Raw genomic sequence first — 18,056 nt, forward strand, 5'->3', positions numbered from 1 at the left:
TATATATATATATATACAAATATTAAATCATTTTATATATATATATAGTATCACATACATCATATATACAAATAAAATATTATATATGTTATTTTATACTTACTGTTACGGGTAGATTGAGATGTTTTAAAAATGAAGTAAATTCTTTAAATTATTACAATTAATAATTCTTTTTATTGATGTATATTTGTTGTTTTTTGATGTATGTTATTAGACACTTTAAATTAAAAAAATAATTTCTATTTTTTTTTACACTTCTATATAAATATTTTTGTATGATTTCCTTATGCATATATAATTAAAGAAACAATTTATATCTATCAAAAAATGATTAAAAAAAACAGAAATTACATAAAAATATATTTTAAGATAATTGTTATGGATGGATGTCGAGTTCGTGCGGTCGGAACAAAATCGAGCATCGAGGATACGGATTCTGAATTAGCAGCGGAGTGGCGACTCATAAATACCAGACACGAGAACGAGAATCAATTTAAAAAAACTGCCAGGGACAGATGGTCCTTAATCAAACTAGTCTATAGAATCGGAATGAATAAAACAAGAAGACACGTCAGTGACGGATCGTGGATCACCGATCGCGATGCCTATGTGGTAAATAGTAAAAAGAGTAAACATATATACATATATTAACGACATCTTTGAGATTTATATATGAATATAATTTTATCATCGACGCGTTAATCTGGATTGCGAATCCGCTGGCGAATCCTTTTAGAATCCACCAGCGTTCGTACCTTTAAGATTACGCCGAACGAGTTTATCCGGATCGAGGTATTGGAATCACGTTCTCACAGAACTTTTAGTATCAGAGGAAGAATGGAACACTGCTAGGAAACGATCGAGACCGCACCACGACATCGTCAGACTGACGAGTCTTCAAGCGCAAAAACGACCACCGCCAATTTTTCGACAAAACAGCACGCCGATTATTTTTGAAAATCGACACATCCCACCGAGGTGTGAATTTTCAAAAATTATTTCTTTCTTTTAAGCATATATATAAAATACAATTAGATAAAAAGTCTGACGAGCCAATTTACAAATTTATTTCAAAATGATCTTTCTTTAGCAAAACTGTCGTTATTTATCGCAAGTTTTAATTTCCTATTTAAATATATCTCTCTTTACGATTATAAAATAATTCTCGTTAAATAATATGCAGCTATATATTTTTAACATAAAATAAGTTTACTGTTTCACGTTTTAATTTTGTTTAGGAAGAGGAACAACACTTACAACAATGGACAATCCAGCGGCGTGCTAAAGCAATTCTTCTCTAGGTTTTCAACCTTTTTCTTTGTGTATTATATATATGCAGATAATATAATGTGATTTATTGTGTTACGAAATACAATTGAAAAAGTGAAAGAGGAAATAATATAATGCAAACTTTAGGTATCCGGATGAAATGGCAATGAGCAAAGACAAAAATGTCCTGTCTCGACTGATGTCAGGTTCTAACAAGTAATTACAATAAAATAAATTATAATATGAAAAAGAAATTATATAAATAATTATTTTAAAATTAAACATTTTTTCCCGCTTTGTTTTAGAATTATTCTGCACCAGGATCAACACCATCATCTTCCGGCAAAAAGATTGTTATCGGCAGAATCGCTAACTATCGATCAGATGGATGATGTGGAAGAAAGTTAGTCACTGAAATTATTCATAAATATTTTTAAGTGTTTCTTTAACTTTTTATATATACTCTCCCCCTTTCTCTCTCTCTTTCTACAATATTTTTTTCTCTTAAAATTTATAAAAAGTATTTCTGTTTTAATTTCTAAATTTTTCTTTTAGCATTGAACAACGAAGACATAAATGAACAGGGTAAAGTTGAAGTTGACGATAAAAGTGGAATGGTCACCAGAATGATTTGGATGAAATATCCAAAGGCTAGTGGATGGGTACCGGGACTCGTTTACGCCATAGCAGCGTTGGCATTCCAAATCCTTCGCGTGTATACTGACTTCTGGCTGTGCGAATGGATGGAAGAAAGCATTCGTTCACCGACGAATGTAAATAAATTTTATATATTATATTATATTTTACATTAATTAATACATATGAGATTGGCGTGATTCGTATCGTGCTTCAAAAATTATCATTAAAGGAACCACAGATTTGAGTCACAACTATAATAATGTCAATAATCAATTAATTGCAGTTACTATTACACGCGTCTGTCACTGACATTATTATCGAGTTAAAAATGATTTATTGTTATTACAAGAAGAGATTATATGTTCAAAAACATTTGATATATTTTTACAATTGGAAAAAATGTACCATACATCAATGATGTATTTCTTACAGTAATTTTGAATGTTAATCCTTTTTCAGACGGTGTCTTATTTCATGGTATACATCATCATATCCGTGGGCTCAATTGTTTTATCAGTCCTCTACAATGTGTCAGGTCAATGGCTAGGTGCTAGAGCGAGACGGAAATTGCACGAAGAAGCTATCGCCGGACTTCTCGGCGCACCTATCTCATTTTTTGAATACAATCTCATTGGAAAGATTCTGAGTAGGTTCAGTGCAGATATGAGTGTCATAGACAAGGTAAAAAGAAATATATTTTGATTAATTAAACTTCTTGTATTTTGGTAATTAATTTACAGGTACCAAGACAATTTAATATCATATATTTATTATTATAATATTGTAAAAAAAAATGTATGAATATAAAATCATTTTTTAATAAAATCTAAATTAATTTCTTTATTCTTTTTTTTTTTTTCAAGAAAATGGCTACAGCGATCAAGAGACTGACATCTTTTGTATTACTCTGTGGTTCGGTGATGATCATTAATATTATTATTTCACCGTGGTTCTTGATCGCCGTTGTACCAATTAGCTGCGCTTATTATGCACTGCAAAAATTCTACAGACGAGGTGCCAGACAATTGCAATGTTTAGATGGAAGGTATTAATAGTCATTACGATCTCGAACAGTCATTACGAAATATTAAAAAAATTTTCTTAAATCCTTTTATATAACAAAAGAAAAACGTAAGACTAAAAATTCTTATTAATTTTCAAGTACTTCATAACTCTACATTTATTTACAAATAAATAAATATTTAATAATAACAAAAATAATAAATATATAATAATAAGAAAATAATAAATATTTAATAATAACAAAAAAATAAATAATTATTTTTTAAATAAAGAACAATATGCGAGATAATACTGTGTACATTTGCGAGTTTAATAAAATTAGTTTAATTGTTTGATATTATTAAACCGAAAATTTTTCATTAATCTTTTTTCTTTCACTTTCTTGTTGGAATTTCAAGTACTAGAGGACCTGTAGTAGCGCATTTCTCAGAAACTTTATCCGGTCTTCCGACACTGAGAACATTCAAGCAAGAGGATCGCTTCAGGGAGGAGATGATGAAGCGCCTCGACATAAACACCAACGCATTTCTCATTCTGAACACCAGTAGCAGATGGTTTGGCATCGCATTGGTAAAAATAATGAATCGGTTACAATAAATGTCAAAAATGTAAATATACTATTTGGAAGAGACCTCTTTGATGACTTCTTGATCTTGATATTGTTGTCAAGGTCATGACTCTGAGTGATCTCCAAGAGGTTTTAGTTGTTGTTTATTATCCGTTAAAAGTTATTAATTAATTAGTAGTATAAATATATAAGTATATAAACCGTATTGATGAAATACTGATTTTAATGATAAACCTCTTCGATAATTTTCATTGTCTCATACATAATTTTAGGATTATCTGGGTGCTGTTATCGTGGTAGCAGCCATCTCTACGACTTTACTTTCGGCGGAGCTGTATCCAAGTCGCGTAACACCCAAATTAGTAGGTCTAGCAATAAATTATACCCTCTTAGTACCGGTATTGAACTGGATGATCAAGTTTAGCGCAGAGATCGAGTTATACATGGGAAGTGTAGCTCGAATTTGCTCTTACAAGAACGTACAACCGGAGAAGCTTCATGAAAATGGTAACTTTAACATGAAATATCTACGTTGAAACTTCTTTATTTGTAAAAAGATATGAAAAATTTATATAATACCCAAAAAAATTAACCCGTGTGCAGCTGGACCCCAATATTAAAAAATCGATTTTTTTTCTTCATGCATTCGTTTGCTTATCGTTTGCTCACGAATGCTCAATTGGAATTTTCGTTAGCTCACCCTTAGTCCAAAAGATATAAGAAAATTAAGTTTTGGTAACAAAATTAAAAAATCCATTTTTTTCTTTATGCATTCGTTTGCTCACCCTTAGTTCAAAAGATATACGAAAATTGTGTCTGTGAAGTTAGCACGACGTCTTATTAATTTCCAAAAAACAACGGTTGTTCCAGTAGTTCTTTTCATTGTTCTACTGTTCTTGTAAATATTATATCAAAACATGTACCGCATTTTTAATACCAAAAAATAGAAAATAAAAAATGACGTGATAACTTAACGTGATTAATCAACTTCCTAAAACTTGATATTTTATTTGAGTATTATCGAAAACACGTACAATGTAGAAATTACCAAACAACGCAAAAGTGTAAATCCGGTTATTTCCCGTTATTTTCCTCGTATATGTGCTAATTTTACTAATTACTGGATTTTAGGTTTACGTGTGGCCAATGATTGGCCTAGTAGAGGAGAGATCGTTTTTGAGAATGTCTTTCTGCGCCATGATGCAGACAGAAATCCGGTAATCACAAATTTGTCTTTGAGAATACCAGCTGGGCAAAAGGTAATCTGTAGATAAAATAACAAATATATAAAAATGTAGGTAAAATAAATAAAATCATATATGTATGATATAAGAATAATTATATAATAATCATTACTTTCTCTAAAACTTTAGAATGAATTGTCACCCTAAAGAGTGAAATCTCTCTTAAACAGTTAAAAATAGAGCCGTTCTTTTTTAAGACTGGCTTTTCATTCTTTAGAGTGAGATTACACAAATCCAAAGAATTTAGAGAGTAAGTTTTTTATTTTAAAGCAATGTATATAAAGAAAGGCAAAGAACCAGTAAATTACACAGGCAAAATAATGCGTTTTAATCACAAACATTTTAATTTTACATTTTCTTTATATACATTGTTTTATACTTATAGAGTCTATTAATTTTATTATTTTTATTTTAATGTATAATAAAATAGAAATATAACATGCATATTCAATTATATTTTATAATTATATGACATAATTATATTTATTTTTAAGATATATATATTTTATATTTTATTATACAATTAATATTTGTAGTTGGGCATTTGTGGAAGGACCGGTAGCGGAAAATCATCAACCGTAATGGCTCTTTTCCAACTGATCGAAATCAGTCAAGGGCGCATCTTGTTGGATGGAATTGATATCCGGGAAGTACCTCTTCGAATACTACGATCTCGGTTATCGGCCATACCGCAAGATGCAATAATGTTTAGCGGCACGATCAGGTACGCAAATAATGCAGTCATAAATCTTTCATTATTGCAAAATGTCCTAGTCTTTGACGCCGCCCGCAATTCACAGCTTGTATTTGCGTTCCATATAATATGTAGACGGTGTTCATCTAAAAATTAAGTATACATGTTTCAACATAAATTAATTACGTTTTTAGAAAAAATCTAGATCCGTTTTCGGAACACGAGGATCAAGAAATCTGGCGAGCCTTGGAGCTTTCGCAAATCAAGGATGTAATAGCTTCACATCCCGATGGACTGAGTACGCAATATAATATAATATACATAAAATTAATATGATAAATAACACAATATAGTACATTCAAAATAACAATGTAATGTAATTGAAATTAATTTTGATGTAGGTCTCGAAGTACGAGAAGGCGGCGAAAATTTTTCAACAGGTCAGATGCAACTGCTTTGCATGGCTCGTGTGATTCTTCAACGATCGAGTATTGTCATTCTCGATGAAGCAACTAGCGCACTTGATACAGCCACTGAGAAATCACTCCTAAACGCGGTTGCTGTCGCTTTCGAGAACAGAACCGTAATCACCATCGCGGTTAGTAAGCGTTCGATAAATCGAATGTGCATTCTACAAAATGAATTACCGATATATTCTATCAGTGCTGATCGAATCAACTAACTTTGATTGCAATTTGATCAGTTTTTCTCCGATTATATTAAACTATCAATTAAATGTTGAGTCTATGTACTTGTTATTAAGTATAAATTTCTTATCTCTTGAAATGAGAGATACAGAATATTATTATATATTAATATCAATTAAATATATTTTAAGCTTGAGATGGTAATAAGCATTTCTTATCAATAAAATAGAAAATCATTTTAGTGATATCTTTAAAAATTATTTATGCAATAGGTAGAAAAATTAGAAACGTCGTTTGTTAACAATGGAATTATGCAAGAGTTAGAAAAAGTAAAACTGAAAAAGTGAAATATAGGCGTTTTTTAATACTTTCATCTATAATATTTTAACAAAATTGATTTCTGTGCAGCATCGAGTGGCGGCCTTGTTAGATTGCGATCGCATCGTTGTCTTCGACGAGGGTAAAATTATCGAAGAGGGCTCACCGACAGATTTAATGCAAAGACAGAACGGAGCCTTTTCTGCAATGATCAAAGCAGTCGAGCAAAGCGACGAACAACAATGAGAATAACCGTGAAAATATATCAATTAACTTCACTGATATACACTATATAGAAAGAACTTTTTTACCGAAATATTTAAAAATTTAAACAATCGTTCTTTCCATATAATATCAAAATAATTTAAATCTTAAAATAAAAATTCAAAGACTGCTTTAGGATATGAACGTAAAGTTTCTCTATACGTTATGAGGATACACGTATACATATGTAGCAAAGCTTTATTTTTTATATTAATCTTATGCGTATGTGACTAATTTGTTATTTTTATACAATATCCTAATTTTGTATCTTAAATATATTGGAAATTGTAATATATAAATATATAAAAGATGGTAATCGAGTTATACTTGATGATGTGAACGCGACGCCCGGTATATCACAGGATAAGAATGCCAAACGATAATAATTACCAATATCCCCACGTCGTCGACTGTATCTACCACTGCAGGAAAGGTGAGCGTGTTTTTCTGTTAGTGGCATCGAGGCCGGCCTGTCGATAGCACCGGAGTTGTTTCGCTTATCAGCACTTTTTGGTTCCGATCAACAGCGATGTCGATAAGCCTGACAAGTGTGGAATTTTATATAAAGAAAAAAGATGAACGTTATTAACACAATTGTCTCATATCATTACGTGAGAGAGTTACTTTCATCGACGGACGTGACTAATAAATTAATTAAGAAAGTGATGAATTGTCAACTCTTTTAATTTAAAACAATAAAAGAATTATTTAATCGCGTTATGTACAATTTGCAACAAATGTACGGTAATATTTATCGCTAAAACTTTAACAATGAATCTGATTTTTCGATACTCAAGCCATGTGACTTAATAAATCAAGTATTTAATTTAAGTGATAATTGAAATCTGCAGTGACAAATGATCGTCGTATGATTACAAAGGATTCGATGAAAAGAAGTTACAAGAATGTAGCTATTAATGTGTTTTAAGGATAATGCTATTTTTCTAAAGTGAAACGTTTTACACTTTATTGTGCACCGATACGAAATCACAGAGATAATTAGCGAAGACAGAATCGTAAAATTCGAGAGGTGAGTATTTCTAACAAATTAACACGTGCGTTGTTAGCAGATTTTTTTACCACGAGGCAGAATATTAACAGATTTTATATTTTAACATGTAGGTTTATAGATGTTTCTATCTCAGCATGATGACTTCTCTCTCTTTCTCTCTCTAAAATTATCAAAAAAAACAATGTAACGTTTATATGATATGATTTATTAGTTTACTGATTAGTAATTGTAGGGAATCTCAGATAAAATAAGCTAAATTGTCTTCAAATAACGGATATGAAGTTCTAGAGAATAAAGCTATCCTCTTTGTTTGCTTAATATTGTTATCTAATTGTCAGTAAAAAAAGGCAAATGATAAGAAAGAAGAATGATTGCTCATTTTGATGAATCAAAGCGGATAGATAACGAAAATCTGACCATTTAAATAAATAGTTTGCAACTGAAAAATTGAATTTATGAGCGGACACATTTTAGTTATCGCGAGGAAAATATATTAAAGAATTAAAATAGAAGCACACCGGTTGTGATGCTAAAAAAAGCATATAAATAGTGATAAAGACTCGTGATAAGAGATCATCATTACGCAGATAAGAATGAAGAAAACGTAAAAGCAAATGAGATCAGAAGAAGATTTTTTTTAGTTTAGTAACTCACAGGTAATCATTAGTAAACTAAGAGTCTTTTGTAGCAATTGCTAAGTGTAGTTGACAATAGATCTAATTGTTTAAAATGTTTCTTTCAAAACTGATAAATATTTGTCGAAGGTTTCTTAATTGTTCTTGACAGCATTAACAACAGCATATTGATAATATCTTCAAGTATAATAGCATATCTGTTGCAATACTTAATAAACATTACTTGGAATATTTCTTTTAATTGCTTATATTGTTTTATTGCTTCATATTATTTAGTTATTGTATATTTCACTTTCTTTATTTCATACTAAGAGTTTAATTTTACTAATTAGGTAGTTGTCATTGACGTATACTAAAATTTTGCGATAAAGCATTGGTGCGAGTATCGAACTATTTTAATGTTTAATTATACCTTTATATTGAAAATTTTGGACGCATATGTACAATTTTTGTTCATTAAAGTAAGAGCGCAAGATATTGCTGAATCAGCATGATAGCACACACAAGTGGAAATTACTATATTCGAGAAACATTTACTTTATGTTCAAATATTTTACTTTAACCTTAGAAAAGTGAACCTCCGTATAATGATGACATAAATCGTAAATCAAAAAAACCATAAAATTAGCATTTTAATCCTCGAATTGCAATAACATTTGAACTAATGGAATAGATTTATTAATATAATTTAAAACAAAAAATGTACACTAAATATATACTTTTAATTAAAAATTAACTATCAGCGTTTTGTATAAAAACTTTTGTTTTAAACTTAATTATATGACATTAAAACTTAATATCACTGATTCTGACAAATTAATTTTTAATAAATCATAAGCTTGCTCATTTTCGAAAAACAAAAATAAAAAAGAAATGAAAAAATTATGAACAAAATTTTTAATCGTTATTTTTAATTCGTATTGATACGCGTCAAAGTAAATAAAAATTAAATTAATACTGCTTGACAGTAGAAAGAGTACATTTTTCTTGATAGTTACAATAGCCTGTACGAACGTTTGACAAAGAACACGAAGGCAATCTTATTAACAGAAAAAGAATAGACTCATTAGATAAGATACTCGCGCGCCACATATACCTGCTTGTTGACACTGCTCGTAGCTGTTATCGACTAGATAAGATTTCTGCGTCTTTGTCGTACCTGAGGTATCAGTCGAACGTGCGAATTCATGCGGTACACCTTCGTGCGGTCGTACTTGAAAAAAAAAAAAAAAAAGATCTATGTCTCTTTACTCCGAGATTGTACGAGCGAAGAGCGCGTAATCTTCCTTGACATCCTTAGTGGGCCCTCCGGCGCAGGATTCTCAGTTTAGCTTAAAAGATTTCCCACGTCAACCTGAAGGGTGAGTTTCGCAAGACAGTGTAAGCGTCGCTAATTGTGCTGCACGTCATCGAATTCGCTCTGTCAAGATGACAATGCTATGATAGACGTTTGTTACCGCACGTTTTTATCCGCGCAATCAATTATCTAATCGATTTACGGAAACATCGATTCGTATTCCTGATACCATTCTAGACTGATAAATTTCAAGATCGACTTGCATTTCGATGTCGATAAACTGAAGATGGCAACCAAGGGTTTCTTTCGTCAGTGTTGCAATGAGGGTATATAAATATTGAATTATTATTTAACTCGATTTATGTACAATTTGTACAATTTAATTTGACACTGTTACGTAAAAATATAAAATACAGATTCGATATAGTTTACATTGTTTTATATTATATTTATTTTACATCATTATTTTTAATATATTATCCTTGAAACTTTTATTGTAAAAAATATAATATATAACTATAGATTTGTATTGAACAACGCATAATATTAATTAAAAAAGAAAAATTACATTGTATTTACTTATTAAAAACTCAAAACTTAATTTGCTTTATTAATTTATGTAAATTTATTTTAGACCAATTGGTATTGTACTGTTTTTAATACCTAAAAATTATGCAATAGGAAGATTTATTTTTCTCAAAAAATTACCGTTATTTTTTATTATCAATTATCGAGATATTTTTAATTTTTGCCGTATTTATATCTCTATTTACCCCAAATATAAATAACTTGCAAAAAAGAGATAGACGACGAGTAATTAGTAAATGATGCTACAAAAATAGCTATTCGTTACAAAGCGAACGTCACACGTACGTAATATGCATGTGTCCCGTTAAGAAAATTAATTATTACCATACGCACGCAGCATGGATGAAGTTAATTAACCTCGGCAACGATTGTCGATATGCAGTTGACTAAACGCGTCTGTAATAAAGAGATGTCTATATGTATAACTGCGACGTTATCAGACAATATTACCTTAATTGTCCGCGACTTGGAATGTGTACGCAGACTTCTTCGCAAATATATCGATAAAACATTAGGCAATGCTCAATTGCTCGCTACCTTAACACATATAACACGTATTATCTTTGTGTTACGTTATAAAATGTTTGCAAAACATAAAAGCATCACGTGAAGTAACAAAGTTTTAGAACTGGAAACTCATAATGAACACAGAAAAGAATCTTTACATAATTATCAAAAGAAAAAAATGTAAAAATGTATGAAAAGGATATATTTAAATTTTAAAATATGCTTCCACTTGTTACATTCTGAATTATATTACTACTTAGTTTCTATATTACTACTTAGTTTAATTATTGATTATTAATTAGATTAGTTTACAATTCCGAAATTTTCATCAAACAACATCTTCAGGTAAATCTATTTTTAATGCTATGTTGTCATTAATAAAAATAATTTTAATAAATATTTTAAAAAATGTTGTAAAAGAATCTAAAATAATCATATCTAAATAATATTTTTCGTATAAATCGTGCGAGTTAAAAAATTGTACATTAAAGGAAAAGTTTCAAGCTTAGTTTCAAGACAAATTGTAAATTTCCTCAATTATTTAAATTCGAATCATTGTTATTCACAAACGATACATTCGGTTTAAAAATACGCAAGTCTGAATATTTTAAGGTTTAACGAAACAAGAATCATATTATGTTTCATTTATTCTTGTCATTGGTTTTTCGTAACCACATCATGACGTGCGCTTAAATATTGTCGGTGTATTTTCCGTCAGGGAAATCGACACCGAGCTCATTGTGCAACAAATTACAATATCGTTACGTTTCCATCATTTCCGGAACTCACGACCTCGCAATTTTTACATAAACTGGACTGAAAAGCGAAAAGCAAAAAAAGTATCGCGCGATGCGCTGGCAAGTCATGTCGAGCGCATCGCCGCATAACGAGACGCGAACACCGTAGTTATTCTCTCGAGACCTTAATTCCGAGCCGTTAACGAGGCATAGTTGTTTTTTTCACAGCCAGGAAATGTCCCACTAAAAGAATGGAATTGCGTGTAATTGTCGATCGACCGCCGTTTTCGCTCTCGTTTTTGTCATCTTTTTCTTTGCATATTTTATTTGTCATAACATATAACAATTTTATATACTACAATACAAGGCACGAATATAAAATATTTATATAATATGAATATAAAACATTTATTAAGTTTATTTTATTATTACTTCTGTGAAAATTATTATGTAAAATGAAAGTAAAAAGTAATGATAATTAAATGTTATAAGCAAATACTGTATTAGTGCAAACTGCAGTTTATAAAAAATCTAACACTGTTTATAATTATTTTGAATTAAAAAAATAGTATTATTTTTTTTTAAATTAAACACAAAATTTAAATCTTAAGAAAGAAGTAATTATTTATTAGACATTTTAGACTAATATTATTTAATCATTTATAAAAATAGGAATGTATTCATACTGTAAATTTGCTACATTTTATACTCTAAAGTTATTTTACAATTGACAATTAATAAATTAACTATTATTTTATTACACATTATTTTGTTTTGCTGAGTATAGCATAGAGGTTGGGTATATTATTTTCTTTTCAAAAAACTACTTTCAGTTGATGAGACCGAGGTGTTTTTCCAGCTCTATTGACTTTTCCTATTACGTAAAAGTAGTTTAATTAATTCATTATGGGATAGTGCAAGGCTTTTTTTATTTTCTATTTTGAAACGTGATGACAAAGCGCGTGATTTGTCTATTATGGATAATGAACAATGATACTATCGCAGCGTTAATTATAGTTATGTAATATTTGTAGCTCGGTGAGTGCGATAAGATCTCATAGACTTAAATTCAATTACTTCACAGCAATGCAATTGCTTGCGAGTCGCCTCTGACATAATTTGTCCTATCACAGATAGTTTTGAAACATTTCTTTCTCTTTAGCCGATTCTTGGAAAGACAACGCATTTAATAAATTTTCAAGACTCTTTCAGTAAAAAATTATTAATTAATTGATGGCATGCATTATCGTGCATGCCTCAACGACCGTATACTCAGTGGATATTTGGGCAATCGTTTGCTCGTGTGTTCAATCAAATTGTTAATAGCGTTATCATGGTCTCAATAGAATGCGTACAATCCGATACGAATCGACCTTACATAAGTATAAGGAGGTCATGTTTCATTACAGAATTATATGACATTTTTAATTAAGATTATATCTATATGTAAATACTTATTAAAATAATTATTTGAAAAAAATTTGGAAAAAGTTTGTAAAGATTTTCCTTAAAAATACCTAGAAAAAGGCACGTATCGTTGAAACGTACTGAAGTCGTTTTGATATCAATACATACAATTTTTAAGATATCTCCAAGAATAACATTAAAATAAATTAATATCCAATTTTTTTCTAAATTTTGATTGCTTGCGTTTCTTGATCTCTTTGAAAAATTTTATTATATTTAAATCATAAATTCTCTTTTTTATTCAGTTATTGTAGTTCATTATTCAGTGTTAGAATTTTAAAGACTTTAAAACGAATTTCTTCCAGTATTGGTAGAAGAAAAGTCATTTTTACAACAAAGTCATGAAATAATAATAATTAGCATAACTGAGGCTTTTAAAGCGTCGTGAATAATGGATACGACTAAAAGATATCACCTCAAGATTCCTACGCTGTTTGCATATCGGTGATAAACGAAGTGACGTCTCCTCGTGAAACAATACTCGGGGGAAAATTAGAAGCGAATAAATTCACTTGCAGTTTCGTGTGCACCTTGCAAAAGATTCTAATAAAACCGAATGACTCAATTGTATCGTATCGTGACAAGATTAACAACAACGTAGATTTATCGAGTGGTTTCACAATAAGGAAAATTAGGCGCGAATCTTGACGGATCTTTTGCGAAAGTATAGTGCTAAAAAGAATAACAATTGCGAATCTCTCAAATTTTAATAAAAATTTGAAGATGTTCCTACATTGTATTTGCAACTTAAAACATTTTATATAACATAATACATAAAACAAACCGTATAACTTTATAAAATATTCTTTTAAAAAAATCGAAATTTCATCAGTATCTTGAAATCTTCATCAATGATAGCCGTAAAATCAAGAGTTTCCTATAGATACATATCTCTCTCTATTTTAATTAAGATATACTAAAAAAGAAAGAAACGAAATTGTTATTGAAATTATTTTAGTCTATTTTGAACATGAGAATTAAGATCTTCATACTAAATCCATAAAATTTTGTATCGCATATAAAATTTTGTACCGCATTTTATGTAAGAAATTAATTTATAATAGTCACACTGCGAAATAATAAGCAATGTTAATGCAACAATACAAATTGCAAATTTATGATCGCAAGCTCATTTGTTTATTCCTTCATTATGATATTTACAATTTTCTGAAAGAAAGCATATTTTTATAGCGCTTCTTTCCAGAAGAGTTGCTAGAAATCTTAACGAGAAGAAAAGGATGAACGGACTTGGTAAAGTGTCGAGAATGTTCTCATCATGAACATGTGCTAATGCATTATGACGTCAAGACACAATATATCACGTGCATCAAACACCATTAGCATAAGCATGTGACTGCTGTGGTAGCAATCGACTCTCGTAGCGAGACCGAGTCGTGCATGAAAAAAAAGAGCTGTGCGTCATGAAAAGTGGAGTAGTTATATGATGAGCGTAACGCGATCCGAACGAGTCAAAGTGCTCGACGAAGGAGTCGAGTGCCGATCATGAGTGATCTCCGCGTGAAGTGATATCGAAGAATAATTACCTGTTGAAAGCCGCTATGAAGAAAGGAACGTGATACGAGTGAGTGAGTGACCGAAATAATTGTTCTAGCATTATGTGTTCCGCTCAATTATGACTTAAGCTGATAAGCTTAATTAAACGTTTCTTCACAGACGGGAAATAATTATTAGCCAGATGTGTTGAATATACACACACATATATATGTATATATATATATATATATGAAACAATGAATAAAACTATACGTTATCTTAGATATCAAGATCAAATTAGTTGCCTCTTCATTAATTAATTTACTTACTTAAATTAATTACCCTACGCGCAAAAATAGTTAATGTCTGTGAGACTTTGATTTTCGGCAAAATAATGAAGAAGAGAAACAGAGAGAATTTTCTCTAATGTCAAATATTACAGATAAAATAATTGTAATTAAAGATTACGTTGTGAATAAATTAGCATGCCATCATCAGGGATGCAATTATATTAATAAACTAAAAAAATATAAAAATATTGCATAATTTTGCTACACATTATACAATATTTTGTGAAGACTTGAACACATAAAATATATAAGAATTAATATCTTATATTACGAATTTTCAATGTATTATCTGCATGTTTTTCTTATATATATTTACAATGTAAATTTATATTTTTTCTTTCAATAAAATAATACAAACGCTAATGACGCTATATATTTAACATTAATATTAAAGCAATACGCGTTTCTTTTAGGTGTTAAAAGAATTTGTTTTGGACATGCTTTGGACGAAGATAACATGAGGTTCTCATGCTTCCCGAGGGCCAACATCCTCGGGCAGAGGGGTAGCATCAATCTCACCCCTCTGCCGGGCTACGAGGACTCCAGCTTCACTATAGGCGTCGTACGTCTTATTAACGTAATTTATAAATGAATCACTAATCGTTAGAGGAGGCATAATTTTATAAAAGTCAACTTTTTAATATAACCGTCTATTATATTAAAATATTACTGCAATCTCTATTAGATACGTCCGTTACCTGGTACCATTCCTCCGATAAATGTAAATGGCACTATTCCATCATCCTCCGAATCATCCACATCAGAAAAGAAAATCATACCATCGCCGTCTGAGTCCAATCATGTCAATCATCTTTCAACACATCAAGAAGAGTCCGGATTAGATGATACGGCTGCTGTGAACAATGGAGAACAGCACGTGAATAATCCAAGAGGTGGCGTCATCGGAAGAACGCCAACGCCACCCTCGGCACCGACACCCGTATACGAGAAAGATGCCAGGTAATTAGAGAATAATAATGATAAATATTAATAAATTAGTAATAATTAGTAATATAATTTATGCTAAGCTAGCATTGAAAAATTAATATAATAATTAATGAAAAATAATGATATTCGAAGGATATAACATTTTAATTGTTTTCTAATCGGTATATGTTTTAGTTTATTTCATTCTTTTCGGAAAAGTATAGAACGTAATATTATTATTCTTTTTTACTTATAGGAGTGCCAGGCAAATTACAAAGGCCATTTTGGAGAATGAATTTCTGGGTAATCTTGAAGAAAATCAGGTGGAGGCACTCGTTTCTGCTATGTATCCAAAACAAATTCCCGCTAATACTCTAGTAATCCGAGAGGGCGATATAGGTATATATAGTCTCTTTTTTAAAACATATACACACATATTATTATATAAATTCTAAAAATGTATTACTACACGTCTATATGTAAATACAAAGCAGTTACTTAATAAATGTTAATGTTCGCAGCTACATGTAAATTTTTTTAACGTACTGTTTATGTTTATTTATAGGCTCGCACTTGTACGTGTCGGCGGAAGGAGATTTCGACATTTACGAGGGGAACAAATTCCAACGAAGTTTCGGACCAGGAGTTGCGTTTGGAGAAATTGCTTTATTATATAACACGAAAAGACTTCGATCTATTAGCGGTAGGTTTAAAAAAATGAATAAAAAGTTGGACACATCTCTAAAAATTTAATACACGTTTTAAAAAATATTTTTCAAAATTAAATACAAATATATTTAAGTTTTTATCTTATACAAATATTACAAAAAAAAAAAGAAATTTAGTAATTTTTGTAAAACATATGCTGTATGTATATTTAAATCTGCAGTAATTTACAATATCATTAAACACACTGTATATGAAATTCAAAAAACTAGAAATTTTCTTTGGGAACTAAGATGTGCTTCCTTTTGAATTAATTATATATGTGTTCACAATTTTCTGTTGTTTCAGTAAAGAAAGCTGGAAAAGTATGGGTACTCGACAGATCAGTATTTCTAACTATAATGATGAGAACAGCTCAAGAACAATTGGAGGGCAACATCCGTTTCCTCCAACGTGTTTCCGTTCTTCAAAAACTTCCGGAACCTAAAGACCATGTGCTCGCGAAGATATCCGACCTCATAAGAGTAGTAAGCAAGAAGATATTTTAGAAGATACCATTTTGTTCACCACTTAATTTATAATATGACTTAAAAGAACGTATTAATGATGCTTGTAGGAATTTTTCCCGGCTGGAGCGAAAATACTACGACAGGGCGAGAAGGGTGAGAAATTCTATATAATCAGCGGCGGCAACGTACGGATCACCAAAGACACCGAATACGGAGGCGAGGAGGAACTGGTAGTTCTCGGTAAAGGAGATTATTTCGGCGAATTGGCTCTCTACGATGACGAGGGTGAACGACGTGCCAACGCGATCGCGCTTGCACCTGGAGTCGAATGCTTGACTCTGGACAGAACGTGAGTTCAATTAATACACCTGCATTATTTTGTAATTAATAAATCTCTAAAGTTAAATTAGTTGTACATCGTCAAATTAAACAAATTAAAAAATTGTAAATTGTAAAAACTATCTTAACTTTTATAAAATATCCGTAAATTATTTAATTTAAGACATGAGTCATTTACTTCAAACTGTAACATTCTTTTTAGTTTATAATAATATGTATTTTACTTTCTTTTAAAATAAATTTTAAAAATTAAGAAGCTTATATTCTTTAAGATTATTATTATTTATCATTACACTATTTATTATTTTATTTTATAAAGAGGCATTTACATTTAATCAAGACGATGATTTTAAGACTGCTTTTTTCATGTGTATTGTAAATATAAAATGTTAAAAATATTACATAATTCGAAGAAATTGCCAGGTCATTCCTGAACTATCTGGGCAGTCTGGATGAGATTCGTAACAAGGACTGGTTAGCTGAGTACGAAAAGCAAAAGCGTTCGTTGACTCCGAAGAAGTGGACTAACGAGTATGCAAATTTAACCTTGAGCGACCTTGAAACGAGGGGAACATTAGGAGTTGGTGGATTCGGCCGTGTCGAATTGGTCACGCTCAGATCCGACTCGAATAAAAGCTTCGCTCTGAAGAAACTCAAGAAGAAGGTCATGGTCGAGCAACAACAGCAAGAACACGTGCTGAATGAGAAACATATTATGCAAGCATGCGATTCTCCTTTTATATGCAAGTAAGTTGTCACTGAAATTTGATATCGCAATGTACATTATGACTAATTTGTAATATTATGATATGAAACACACTCTCTCTCTCTCTCTCTCTCTCTCTCTCTCTCTCTCTCTCTC

At 30.6% G+C, this 18,056-nt stretch overlaps 2 protein-coding genes across 4 annotated transcripts in view; both read left to right on the forward strand.

The window, feature by feature from the left end:
• Sur (Sulfonylurea receptor) overlaps positions 1-6,681 on the forward strand; it is a 16,709-nt gene extending 10,028 nt beyond the window's left edge. The window contains 15 exon segments of the mRNA XM_018545883.1: positions 370-619; positions 747-978; positions 1,239-1,322; positions 1,417-1,485; positions 1,575-1,672; positions 1,825-2,042; positions 2,368-2,589; positions 2,772-2,953; positions 3,330-3,501; positions 3,772-4,006; positions 4,631-4,758; positions 5,280-5,467; positions 5,632-5,735; positions 5,839-6,035; positions 6,493-6,681. Of these exon segments, the coding sequence (XP_018401385.1) occupies positions 370-619; positions 747-978; positions 1,239-1,322; positions 1,417-1,485; positions 1,575-1,672; positions 1,825-2,042; positions 2,368-2,589; positions 2,772-2,953; positions 3,330-3,501; positions 3,772-4,006; positions 4,631-4,758; positions 5,280-5,467; positions 5,632-5,735; positions 5,839-6,035; positions 6,493-6,648 (2,535 nt within the window). The 3' untranslated portion in view covers positions 6,649-6,681.
• A 994-nt stretch (positions 6,682-7,675) lies between these two features.
• Positions 7,676-18,056, forward strand: part of LOC108778655 (cGMP-dependent protein kinase, isozyme 1) — a 13,166-nt gene continuing 2,785 nt past the window's right edge. The window contains exons 1-8 of one of the 3 annotated variants that reach the window (XM_018545885.1): positions 7,676-7,696; positions 15,167-15,330; positions 15,439-15,713; positions 15,937-16,079; positions 16,246-16,383; positions 16,695-16,873; positions 16,963-17,204; positions 17,618-17,941. In XM_018545885.1, the coding sequence (XP_018401387.1) occupies positions 15,211-15,330; positions 15,439-15,713; positions 15,937-16,079; positions 16,246-16,383; positions 16,695-16,873; positions 16,963-17,204; positions 17,618-17,941 (1,421 nt within the window). In that variant the 5' untranslated portion in view covers positions 7,676-7,696; positions 15,167-15,210. Of the gene's footprint in view, positions 7,697-9,314; positions 9,675-15,166; positions 15,331-15,438; positions 15,714-15,936; positions 16,080-16,245; positions 16,384-16,694; positions 16,874-16,962; positions 17,205-17,617; positions 17,942-18,056 lie in introns of those variants that run through there. The other 2 variants (XM_018545884.1, XM_018545886.1) reach the window with 2 other exon arrangements.

Source organism: Cyphomyrmex costatus, unplaced genomic scaffold (assembly GCF_001594065.2).
Source record: "Cyphomyrmex costatus isolate MS0001 unplaced genomic scaffold, Ccosl1.0 scaffold505, whole genome shotgun sequence".
Classification (NCBI taxonomy): domain Eukaryota; kingdom Metazoa; phylum Arthropoda; class Insecta; order Hymenoptera; family Formicidae; genus Cyphomyrmex; species Cyphomyrmex costatus.